At 46.6% G+C, this 12,804-nt stretch overlaps 1 protein-coding gene across 6 annotated transcripts in view; it reads left to right on the forward strand.

Annotated features, from left to right (window-relative positions):
- The window catches only part of DHX30 (DExH-box helicase 30), a 53,237-nt gene that overhangs the window by 7,898 nt on the left and 32,535 nt on the right, over positions 1-12,804 (forward strand). For 5 of the 6 annotated variants that reach the window (XM_078350730.1, XM_078350728.1, XM_078350727.1 and 2 more), the window contains exon 4: positions 12,113-12,208. The exons of the other annotated variant lie outside the window; for it this stretch is intronic. Coding sequence is in view for 1 of the 5 variants with exons in the window: in XM_003734835.5 (XP_003734883.1) it covers positions 12,113-12,208 (96 nt within the window). In the remaining 4 variants the exon portion in view is untranslated. The remainder of the gene's footprint in view (positions 1-12,112; positions 12,209-12,804) is intronic. 6 annotated transcript variants of the gene reach the window in all.

Consider the following 12,804-nt stretch of genomic DNA (forward strand, 5'->3'; position numbering starts at 1 on the left):
GTGTAGTTTCACTCTGTTGCCCAGGCTGGAGTGCAGAGGTGTGATCCCTTCTCACTGTAGCCTCTGCCTCCTGGGTTCAAGCAATTCTCTTGCCTCGTAGTAGCTGGGATTACAGGCACCAGCCACCAGGCCTGGCTAATTTTTTTTTTTAATTTTTAGTAGAGATGAGGGTTTCATCATGTTGGCCAGGCTGGTCTTGAACTTCTGATCTCAAGTGATCCACCCACTTCAGCCTCCCAAAGTGCTGGGATTACAGGTGTGAGCCACCCCGTGCCTAGCCTCTAAAATCCTATTTTTCTAGGCTAGTATTTTATACAGTCCCCTTCATGAACCTTTCCTAATTCTGTGACCAAATGCAATCTTTCTACAACCTTCCTTAGTCCCATATCTGTTCTTTTTCATGCTTAGTCTATTCTCAATTACTCATCGTGTCACCAGTCTGGAAGCTCCCTGCAGCCAGCCAGGGCTTGTTGTTCTCTTTTATCATAGATAGCACCTGGCTAGCATTTTGCACATAGTAAGTCTCAGTAAACACTGGTGGAAGTGGACTGAGTCTGTATTAGGCTGTTTTCGCATTGCTATAAAGAAATACCTGAAACTGGGTAATTTGTTAAAAGAGTTTTAATTGGCTCACATTTCTGCAGGGTGTATCGGAACCATGGTGCTGGAATCTGCTTGGCTTCTGGGGAGGAATCAGGGAGCTTTTACTTAGGGGCAGAAGACGAAGCGGGAGCAGGCATGTCATAGGGCAAAAATCAGGATCCAGAGAGAGAGAGCTGGGAAGGTGCCACATAGTTTAAACAAGGTCGGCTGGGTGCGATGGCCCATACCTGTAATCCTAGCATTTTGGGAGGCTGAGAGAGGTGCATCACCTAAGGTCAGGAGTTTGAGACCAGCCTAGCCAACATGGTGAAGCCCTGCCTCTACTAAAAATTCAAAAATTAGGGCCAGGTACAGTGGTTCACACCTATAATCCCAGCGCTTTGGGAGGCCGAGGCAGGTGGATTGCCTGAGCTCAGGAGTTCAAGACCATCCTGGCCAACATGGTGAAACCCCATCTCTACTAAAATATAGAAATTAGCTGGGCTTGGTGGCGCGTGCTTGTAGTCCCAGCTACTTGGGAGGCTGAGGCAGGAGAATTGATTGAACTTGGGAGGTGGAGGTTGTAGTGAGCCGAGATTGCATCATTGTACTCCAGCCTGTTGCCTGGTGACAGAGTGAGACTCTGTGTCATAAAAATAATAAATAAATAAATAAATAAATAAAATAACAAGATATCATGAGAGGCTGTGTGTGGTGGCTCATGCCTGTAATCCCAGCACTTTGTGAGGCTAAGGCAGGCGAATCACTTGAGGTCAGGCATTCAAAACCAGTTTGGCCAACATAGTAAGACCCCGTGTCTACCAAAATTACAGAAAATTAGTTGGGTGTGGTGGTATGCGCCTGTAGTCCCAGCTACTTGGGAGGCTGAGGCACAAGAATTGCTTGAACCTTGGAAGTGGCGGTTGGAAGCTGTATTGAATTGAGATTGTGCCACTGCACTCCAGCTTGGGTGACAGGGCAAGAATCCATCTCAAAAAAAAAAAAAAAAGACCTCTTGAGAATTTACTCACTTTCACAAGGATAGCACCAAGCCATGAGGGATCCACCCTATGACCCTCCAACAGTGGAGATTATATAGATTATATTTCTTTCTTTTTTTTTTTTTTTTTTTTTTTTTTGAAACAGGGTGGCTCTGTTGTCCAGGCTAGAGTGCAGTGGCAAGATCTCGGCTCACTGCAACCTCCGCCTCCCTGGTTCAAGTGATTCTCCTGCCTCAGCCTCCTGAGTAGCTGGGACTACAAGCATACACCACCATGCCCAGCTAATTTTTGCATTTTTAGTAGAGATGGGGTTTCACCATATTGACCAGGCTGGTCTTGAACTCCTGAGCTCGAGTGGTCCGCCCGTCTCGGCCTCACAAAGTGCTGAGATTATAGGCGTGAGCCACTGTGTCTGGCTGGAGATTACATTTCAACATGACATTTGGGTAGGGACAAATATCCACAGAGTCAGTTACATTAGTGGTCATAGAAACTCTGGCAAGTCTTGAAATTAGTGCTGTCTAGCACATGGAGTGAAAGGGTTGCATGGGCGATGGCAAAATTGAGTCATGACGGGTATGGCGTAGAGTTCACAGTGTGTTTATAGGAGGTGAAGTAGCTGGTGGGGACTTTAGGGGCCAGATCCAGAGAGCTTTGAGCTTTGTATTTCTTAGAAACATGACTTCTTCAAGATACAGAAGATTAAAAGGCCTGTAGCCTGTGTTGAAGCTGATCCTGAGGCTTCAACACAGGCTACAAGATAGCTGATTCTATCTGAGCATGTTTTACAAATAAAGGAGAACCATAACAACATCCAAACTGCTGATTAAATAGGTCTTCCCAATTGTGTCTTCTCTCCAGGTTTTTTCTTTGCAGGGAAGAAAAAACCTGGGAAACCCTGGCCAGTGGTGCCATGTGTAACCCATTGAATAGGGCCAGAAGGAGGGCTGGATGTACCAGGGCTCAGAGCAGCCTCTCCCTGCCTCATTGTGTGTCTTTAGCCACTCCATCTGTTTTTTTTTTTTTTTTTGACACGGAGTGTGTCTCTGTTGTCCAGGCTGGAGTACAATGGCATGATCTCAGCTCATTGCAACCTCCGCCTCCTGGGTTCAAGCGATTCTCCTGCCTCAGCCTCCTGAGAGCTGGGACTACAGGTTTGTGTCATCACACCCAGCTAATTTTTTAGTAGAAACAGTGTTTCACCATGTTGAACAGTCTGTTCTTGAACTCCTGACCTCATGATCTACATGATCTGCCTGCCTTGGCCTCCGAAAGTGCTGGGATTACAAGTGGGAGCCACTGCACCTGGTCGTCTGTTTTCATGTTGTTTGAAAAAATTAATTTCTGTCATCCTGGCCTTTTTTTTCTTTGGCTAACCATATGTAAGAAAGAAGGAAAAAACAACTTGAGATTAGTGTGGACAGTACATATTTTTTTTTAGTGAAAATTATCACTTTGTCTTTGTGTTTACATACTAACCAGTGGGCTTTGTTGTCTTGTAAAAGGTCAATGAAAACAGGTTTTCTCATGGTAAAAGTGTCTCTGAATTAATAGTACTGATTTTTTTTTCTTGTTATTTGGGCTGGAGTACAATGGCGTGATCTTGGCTTACCACAATCTCCACCTCCTGAGTTCAAGCGATTCTCCTGTTTCGGCCTCCCAAGTATCTGGGATTACAGGCATGTGCCACCATGCCCGGCTAATTTTGTATTTTTAGTAGAGATGGGGTTTCTCCATCTTGGTCAGGCTGGTCTCGAACTCCCGAACTCAGGTGATCCCCCTGCCTCGGCCTCCCAAAGTGCTGGGATTTACAGGTGTGAGTCACTGTGCCCGGCAATAGTACTGATTTTGTAAAGAGATGGAAAGCCCAATAAAAATCATGATCCGGCTGGGTACGGTGGCTCACGCCTGTGATCCGAGCACTTTGGGAGGCCAAAGCAGGTAGATCACGAGGTCAGGAGATCGAGACCAGCCTGACCAAGATGGAGAAACCCCATCTCTACTAAAAATACAAAATTAGCTGGGCATGGTGGCACGTGCATGTAGTCCCAGCTAATTGGGAGGCTGAGGCAGGAGAATCACTTGAGCCTAGGAGGTGGAGGTTGCAGTGAGCCAAGATCATGCCACTGCACTACAGCCTGGCAACAGAGCAAGACTCCGTCTCAAAAAAAAAAAAAAAAAAAAACAGGCCGGACGCGGTGGCTCATGCCTATAATCCCAGCACTTTGGGAGGCTGAGGCGGGTGGATATGAGGTCAAGAGATCGAGACCATCCTGGTCAACAAGGTGAAACCCCGTCTCTACTAAAAATACAAAAATTAGCTGGGCATGGTGGTGTGCGCCTGTAGTTCCAGCTACTCAGGAGGCTGAGGTAGGAGAATTGCTTGAACCCAGAATGCGGAGGTTGCGGTGAGCCGAGATCATGCCATTGCACTCCAGTCTGGGTAACAACAGCAAAACTCCGTCTCAAAAAAAAAAAAAAAAAAGATCTTCGGCTGGGTGCAGTGGCTCATGTCTGTAATCCTAACACTTTGGGAGGCCGAGGTGGGTGAATCACTTGAGATCAGGAGTTCTATACAAGCCTAGACAACACGGTGAAACCCCATCTTTACTAAAAATATAAAAATTAGCCGGGCATGGTGGCAGGCACCTATAATCCCTGCTACTTAAGAGACTGAGGCAGGCTGGGCGCGGTGGCTCACGCCTGTAATCCCAACACTTTGGGAGGCTGAGGCGGGTGGATCACAAGGTCAAGAGATCGAGACCATCCTGGTCAACATGGTGAAACCCCGTCTCTACTAAAAATACAAAAAAATTAGCTGGGCACGGTTGCGTGTGCCTGTAATCCCAGCTACTCAGGAGGCTGAGGCAGGAGAATTGCCTGAACCCAGAAGGCGGAGGTTGTAGTGAGCCGAGATCGCGCCATTGCACTCCAGCCTGGGTAACAAGAGCGAAACTCCGTCTCAAAAAAAAAAAGAGACTGAGGCAGAAGAATCGCTGAACCTGGGAGGCAGAGGTCGATATGAGCAGAAATCCTGCCATTGCACTCCAGCCTGGATGACAGAGTAAGGCTCTGTCTCAGAAAAAGAAAAAGAAAAATCACCATCCTCCTTTTCCCCACATTAACAACTCTCTGATATGACAGGGAGATGTTCCGGGTGAGAGAGTATGAGGCAGAATTTCTTTACAGTTTGTGGGAGGCAGCATAGCCTTACTGAGCAAAGGTTCTGGACCCAGATGCTGGCTTCACAGCATAGCTCTGGCTTGGGCATGTGACTGAGGCTTTCTGTCTTCATTATTTAAGTGGACCTTTGGTCCTCATTATTTAAGGGAACCAAATCATAGCACCTCTGTAGGGTTGTTCGAAGGATCAGATGAGTTAATACACTTAAAGAGCTTAGAATGGGGCCTGATGCCTTGTAAACTCAAAAGCCGTGTTGTTAAGTAGCTTCAGGATATAATAACAGTCTGATTTTAGACCTTGATTTCCATACAGGTAAGTATTGTGTATTGACCAACAACCATTTTATGCTTGAAGATCTCAGGGAAACCATTAATCACAAAGACTCACTGCTTTAAATGTTTTTCTTTAGGCAAACCCATCTTTTCATGGTTTCCTGACTATAAGGGTGAATGCCATATCATGTCTTCTTTTTTTTTTCTTTTCCTTTTGAGACAGGATCTTGCTTTGTGCCCAGGCTCTCAGTGCAGTGGCATAATCTCAGCTCACTGCAACCTCCGCCTCTTGGGCTCAAACAATCCTCCTACCTCAGCCTCCCAAGTAATTGGAACTACAGATGCACATCACCAGGCCCCACTAATTTTTTTTATTTTTAGTAGAGACAGCGTTTTGCCATGTCAGCCAGGCTGGTCTTGAACTCCTGACCTCAGGTGCTCCGCCTGTCCCCAAAGTGCTTGGATTATAGGCAAGTCACTGGGGCCAGCCTCTCCTGTCTTCTGAATGCTGCTAGGACTTAGGGTTTGCATCATGGCCTTGGCAATTGGTTGTGTGTGGCCTTGTGACACTTCTATTGTTGTATAGAACTGCTTTTTATTTCTTATGCAGTTTTCCTTTCCTTTATTTTTTATCAAAAAAAATGTTTTTTGGCTAGGACCAGCCTGGACAACATGGTGAAACCCTGTCTCTACTTAAAATACAAAAAATTAGCTGGGCATGGTGGCGCATGCCTGTAATCCCAGCTACTCAGGAGGCTGAGGCAGGAGAATTGCCTGAACCCAGGAGGCGGAGGTTGCGGTGAGCCGAGATCGTGCCATTGCACTCCAGCCTGGGTAACAAGAGTGAAACTCCATCTCAAAAAATAAATAAATACATAAAATTGGAAATATTAGGCCGGCTACAGTGGCTCATGCCTGTAATTCCAGCACTTTGGGAGGCTGAGACAGGCAGATCACGAGGTCAAGAGATCGAGACCATCCTGGCCAAAATGGTGAAACTCCATCTCTACTAAAAAATATAAAAATTAGCTGGGTGTGGTGGTGCACGCCTGTAATCCCAGCTATTCAGGAGGCTGAGGCAGTAGAATTGGTTGAACCCTGGAGGGGGTGATTGCAGTGAGCCAAGATCGAGCCACTGCACTCCTGCGTGGCGACAGAGTGAGACTCTCTCAAAAAAAAAAAAAAAAGACCAGGCACAGTGGCTTATACCTATAATCCCAGCACTTTGGGAGGCCAAGGCAGGTGGATCACAAGGTCAGGAGATTGAGACCGTCCTGGCCAATACAGTGAAGCCCGTCTCCACTAAAAATGCAGAAATTAGCTGGGCATGGTGGTGCGTGCCTGTAGTCCCAGCTACTCAGAGGCTGAGGCAGGAGAATCGCTTGAACCCAGAAGGCACAGGTTGCAGTGAGCTGAGATCACACCACTGCACTCCAGTCTGGTGACAGAGTGAGACTCCATCTCAAAAAAGAAAATTAGCTGGGTGTGGTGGCAGGAGCCTGTAATCCCAGCTACTCAGGAGGCTGAGGCAGGAGAATCACTTGAACCCGGTAGGCAGAGGTTTCAGTGAGCTGAGATCACATAATTGTACTCCAGCCTGGGTGACAGAGCAAGACTCCATCTCAAAAAAAAAAAAAACAAACCACTTTGGGAGGCCAGGGCAGATGGATCATGAGGTTAAGAGATCGAGACCATCCTGGTCACCATTGTGAAACTCTGTCTCTACTAAAAATACAAAAAATTAGCTGGGCATGGTGGCGCGTGCCTGTAATCCCAGCTACTCAGGAGGCTGAAGCAGGAGAATTGCCTGAACCCAGGAGGCGGAGGTTGTGGTGAGCCGAGATCGCGCCATTGCACTCCAGCCTGGGTAACAAGAGCGAAACTCCATCTCAAAAAAAAAAAGTTTTTTGCTGGATGCGGTGGATCACACCTGTAATCCTTGCACTTTGGGAGGCCAAGGTGGGTGGATCACCTGAGGTCAGGAGTTTGAGACCAACCTGACCAACATGGCGAAATCCCAGCTCTACTAAAAATATAAAAATTAGCTGGGCACAGTGGTGCACGGCCTGTGATCCCAGCTACTTGGGAGGCTGAGGCAGGAGAATTACTTGAACCTGGGATGCAGAGGTTGCAGTGGGCTGAGATCACACCACTGCACTCTAGCCAGGTGACAGAGTGAGGCTCCATTAAAAAAAAAGTTTTTTGAGACAAGGTCTCACTCTGTTGCCCAGGCTGGAGTGCAGTGATGTGATCACTGTAACCTTGAACTCCTGGGCTCAAGTGAGTAGTTGGAAATATAAGCATATGCCAACATGCCTGACTAATTACAAAAAATTTTTCCAGGGCTGGGTGCAGTGGCTCATGCCTGTAATCCCAGCACTTTGGGAGGCCAAGCTGGGCAGATTACCTGAGATCAGGAGTTCAAGACCAGCCTAACCAACATGGTGAAACCCTGTCTCTACTAAAAAAAAAAAAAAAAAAAATTCAAAAATCAGCCAGGCATGGTGGCAGGTGCCTGTAATTTCAGATACTCAGGAGGCTGAGGCAGGAAAATCACTTGAACCTGGGAGGCGGAGGTGGCAGTGATCTAAGATCATGACATTGGACTCCAGCCTGGGTGATAGAGGGAGACTCCATCTCTAAACAAAAAAAAGAAAAAAAATTTTTTTTTGGCAGGGCACAGTGGCTCATGCTTGTAATCTCAGCACTTTGGGAGGCCAAGACAAGAACATTGTTTGAGAGCAGCCTGGACAACATGATGAGACCCCATCTCTGTATTTTTTTTTCTTTTCTTTCTTTCTTTCCTTTCTTTTTTTTTTTTTTGAGACAGAGTTTCACTCTTGTTACCCAGGCTGGAGTGCAATGGCGTGATATCTGCTCACTGCAACCTCTGCCTCCTGAGTTCAGGCAATTCTTCTGCCTCAGCCTCCCGAGTAGCTGGGATTACAGGCGTGCACCACCATGCCCAGCTAATTTTTGTATTTTCAGTAGAGATGGGGTTTCACCATGTTGGTCAGGCAGGTCTTGAACTCCCGCCCTCAGGTGATCCACCTGCCTTGGCCTCCAAAGTATTGGGATTACAGGTGTGAGCCACTACGCCCGGCCTATCTCTGTATTTTTTAAGAAATAAAATTTTAGGCCAGGCATGGTATTTCACGTCTGTAATCCCAGCACTTTGGGAGGCTGAAGTGGGTGAATCATGAGGTCAGGAGATGGAGACTATCCTGGCTAACATCTACCAAAAATACAAAAAATTAGCTGGGTGTGGTGGTGCACACCTGTAGTCCCAGCTACTTGGGAGGCTGGGGCAGGAGAATCACTTGAACCCAGGAGGCGGAGGTTGTAGTAAACTGAGATTGCACCACTGCACTCCAGCCTGGGCGACAGAGCAAGACTCCGTCTCAAATAAATAAATAAATAAATAAATAAAAATTTTAAAAGTAACTAAAAAAAAAGAGTGTGTGTGTGTATGTTTGTGTGTGTATATATATATATGTATGTATGTATGTATATGTGGAAACAGAGTCTTCCTATGTTTCCCAGCCTGTTCTCACACTTTTGGCCTCAAGTTCTCCTCCTGCCTTGGCCTCCCAAAGTGTACGGACCACAGGTGTGAGCCACTGTGCTTGGCTTGAGTATTCCTTTTACATGTTTCTTCGTTCTTCATTATGAAATTATGAGCTCCTAGAGTGTCATGAACCTTGAGCAGAAATGTAAGTTGATGTGAAGCTTGAGGCTCCCAAGTTTGTCTGACTGGGGCTTGAATATGGCTTTCCCTAATATTAGCAAGGTGTTAACTTACCTGATCCTCTTTCTTACCCCCTGTCTTCAGGACTACAGTGAAGTTATTAAAGCTGAAATATAGGAAAAGCACCTGGCTGTGGTCTGTGCTCAGTTCTTCTTAGTCTTGGGCATGGTATGCTCTTGATACATACTGGAGAGCTATGGCCTCCCTCAGCATGCAGTGTGCTGTAAGGTTGCATGATTTAGCACCTGCTGTGTAGGAGGCACTAGGGTGAAGAGAGCTGTATTTCAGAGATGCTTCCTGGTACTCTGGAGCTTATAGTCTCAATGGGATGGGCCATTTGATGGTTCTGATAGAAACAGCTATAGCATAATGCAGTACAGCTAATCTGGAGGGAAAAGAAAAAAAATAAAAAAATAAACAGCTATACTAATTCCATGCAGCATTGTGGATGGTGGCCCACTGGGTCTTGTGGCTAGCCACTGTCTTCCCCATTATGTGATTTAACAAAGCTGTCGGCTAGAATGCCCATGTGCTGATTAAGTTACTTATTACTGCCCTTGCCAGAATCTTAACTCAGCTGTCTGATTTCTCACCTGTAATGCCATCAGACTTAGGCTACAAAGAGCAAGCCAAACAATAACAAAGAAAAGAAAAAAAAAAAAAAGAGCAAGCTGAGTCTTTCACAGATAGCACAAAACTTTGAAAAACACTGGATCAATAGCAAGAATGCAAATTTTCTCTCCAGCTACATAGTCAGAAGTGGGCCTAATTAAGTTGTGGGATTGTAACAGCTCTCTCCTAATTGCTGAAAATGCTTAATGAGATAATAACTAATCATTGAATCATTTATTTTTATTTTTATTTTTTCAATTCAGCATCCCTGGATGTGAATGAGGACCCTCCTTAAACAGGAATGGAGAGGTTGAGCTGGTCATTTCCAACCTTAGCTTCAAGGCAGACCTGGAATTAGTTTCAGAATAAACCTTGATCCTAGGCATTTAATTCTAGAAGATCCTACAAGCACGTCTGCTGTAGCCCTATGTATGTTTTCTGTAAAATCACATACCTATAAAATAAAAAGAAAGAAAGGCCGGGCGTGGTGGCTTACGCCTGTAATCCCAGTACTTTGGGAGGCCTAGACGGGTGGATCACAAGGTCAAGAGATTGAGACGAGAACATCCTGGCCAACACGGTGAAACCCCATCTTTACCAAAAATACAAAAATTAGCCGGGTGTTTGGCATGCGCCTGTAGTCCCAGCTACTTGGGAGGTTGAGGTGGAAGAATCTCTTGAACCCAGGAGGCGGAGGTTGCAGTTAGCGGAGACTGCGCCACTGGGCTCCAGCCTGGTAAGACTCCGTCTCAAAAAAAAAAAAAAAAGAAAGAAAAAAATCACACATCTACAAATATGATAAGAGACCTTATGGGAAAAATAGAATTGGGTCCATGCAACTGCAACTTTATGACCAAAATATGACAAAAATCACTGGTGCTTGGGAAAATGCTTTGGACCACCTAGGCAGGCAGGTCAGGGTGATATGATACTAAAATGTACAAAGAGCAGGCCGGGCGTGGTGGCTCAAGCCTGTAATCCTGGCACTTTGGGAGGCCGAAGTGGGTGGATCACCTGAGGTCAGGAGTTCAAAACCAGCCTGGCCATCATGGTGAAACCCCATCTTTAAAAAAAAAAATGTACAAAGAACCTTTTTTTTTTTTTTGATACTGAGTCTCATTTTATTGCCAGGCTGGGGTGCAGTGACTCAATCTCGGCTCACTGCCACCTCTGCCTCCCGGGTGCAAGTGATTCTCATGCCTTAGCCTCCCAAGTAGCTGGGATTACAGGCTTGTGCCACCACACCCAGCTAATTTTTGTATTTTTAGTAGGGACAGGGTTTCACCACATTGGCCAGGATGGTCTCGATCTCTTGACCTGGTGATCTGCCGGCCTTGGCCTCCCAAATGCTGGCATTACAGGTGTGAGCCATTGTGCCTGGCCACAAAGAGCCTTCTAATGTGGGGAGAGCTGGCAGTTGCTGAGGAAGCCCAGGTGGAGGTGGAGCTCTGAAACAGCCACTGCAGTAAAGGAGTGTGTGCAGATGGGACTGGGGGGAGGATCTGAGTGCACGACTTGCCCCCCCTGCAACATTTTATTGTGAACATTTTCAAAAATACTGAAATACTGAAAAAATTGTATAGCGAACACCCTTGTATCTACCACCTTGATTCTCTATAGGCACTCAGTTTTAATAAAAAAAGAAATAGCTGAAAGGGCTTTTTCTTTCCTGCTGAAGATTATAATTCTACCCTGCTTTTTCAGCTCCTTTGCCTTCAGTGTGTTTTGAAACGAGAGCTATGTTTTAATGATATCTTTCTACTCATATACCAAGTGTATATGAGTCACTTTGCATTCCACAAATGGACATCTTTGTAGAACAGGTGGTTTCTCATGCTTCAGTTGTGTGTGGCTGTCTCTGCTCCTCTTCTGCCCCATTTACTATACTGAAACGAGGGAGACAAAGAGCACATCTAGTCTCCTACCCCCAGACTAGTGACTCTCAAAAGGTCACCATTTAGGTGGTTTAAAAGAACCTTAAGCCTTCCTTACCCATACATTTCCATCTTCCCATGGAAGACTCAGTAAGTATCTTAATTTTCATTCATGTTCCTCAAGTTTTTGGGACTTCTTAGAAATATACTTTGTAAGGTACTAATAAGTAGCATTTAGCCCCCAAATGAATGGAAGTATTTGGAATGGCAGGTTGTTCTTTGTTAGAAAGAGGGAGAAGGCTGGTAAGTGTGGGCTGGGTCTAGTTTTAGCTCTCAGGCTGGACACACGTAGTCCAGTCGTCCCTCTCTTGCCCAACTCTTGGAGGGAAAAACTGATTTGAGATTTGGTGGCTGAGTTAGCCATCAGGGAACCCACAGCAAAGGTGTAGGTAGCTACCGTAAGAGAAGGATACATGGTGCTTTGAGTTGATGTGGTACTGAGGCTTTCAGCTTTCTCCGGTTGTCCTGTCGCATCCTCACAACTTAAGACGAAGAGAAGTATGTAGGATGGGTGTTAACCTTGTAGGGGGTAGCTAAGGGAACAGGAAAGAGTTTGAGCGCTCTCTCCAAGGCTGTCATGTATCACATCTATTGAGACGCTTGCCTTCTTCCTGTGTGGCGTTGTTAGTGCTGTTTCTCAGAACCTATGGCTGCTCTCAGCACCATCCAGCAGCCCTGCTGCCCAGAGCTCCTCACGGATGCTCTGTGTGAGTCAGTTCAGGGGTCTGTAACTGTGAGGGGTGAGAACATGTCGCCCTGATGCCCTCTCTCTTTCCCCAGATCGGGCCCAGCACAGGCAGCGTCAGTGCAAACTTCCCCCACCCCGCCTTCCACCCATGTGTGTCAACCCTGCCCCTGGAGGGACCATCTCTCGAGGTAAGGGAGGAGCCTTGCCTCCAGCAACAGCTTGGTCCAGGGTCTGTGGGGAGGTGGGTGGCAGTGGGAGCCCTGGTGCCAGGGCCACAGGCCTTCAGAAAGTGAGTGAGGAGGGTGGGGTTAGCAGAGCTGTTGGAGCCCTGAGGGAGAAATGAAAGGTCTGGGTTTGTTCATAATCCCTGGACTCATGGCCTGGACCCTGCAGTCTTCTTGGACCTCCTTGTGTGGCCTGAACTAAAGCCTAGGCTCAGTTTGGGTGGTTCTCTCAGCACCAGCATGGAGAATCTGCAGGGCTTGGGCATTGAGGCTCCTAGAAGTCCCTGATGAGGTGGCTCAGAGAGCAGGCTGCTTGTAGCAGGGCTGGAACAGACAGTCCTGACTCAGCCTTAGTGCTCTCCATCTTGGAGGCTTTGGGGATACACACAGATCACTTTCCTGTCTCCCCTGTGGCACCTCAAAGCACTTTACTGACATTAAAATGTGTCTCAGTCCATTTGGCAAGGTAGGTTGTCCTTTTGATTGGGGAGAATATTAGAGCATCAGGTAAGTGGCAGCTTACCTCAGGCTTTACCAGTACCCAGGGATGGGGCCAGGGA

This window comes from Callithrix jacchus, chromosome 15 (assembly GCF_049354715.1).
Source record: "Callithrix jacchus isolate 240 chromosome 15, calJac240_pri, whole genome shotgun sequence".
Lineage (NCBI taxonomy): Eukaryota > Metazoa > Chordata > Mammalia > Primates > Cebidae > Callithrix > Callithrix jacchus.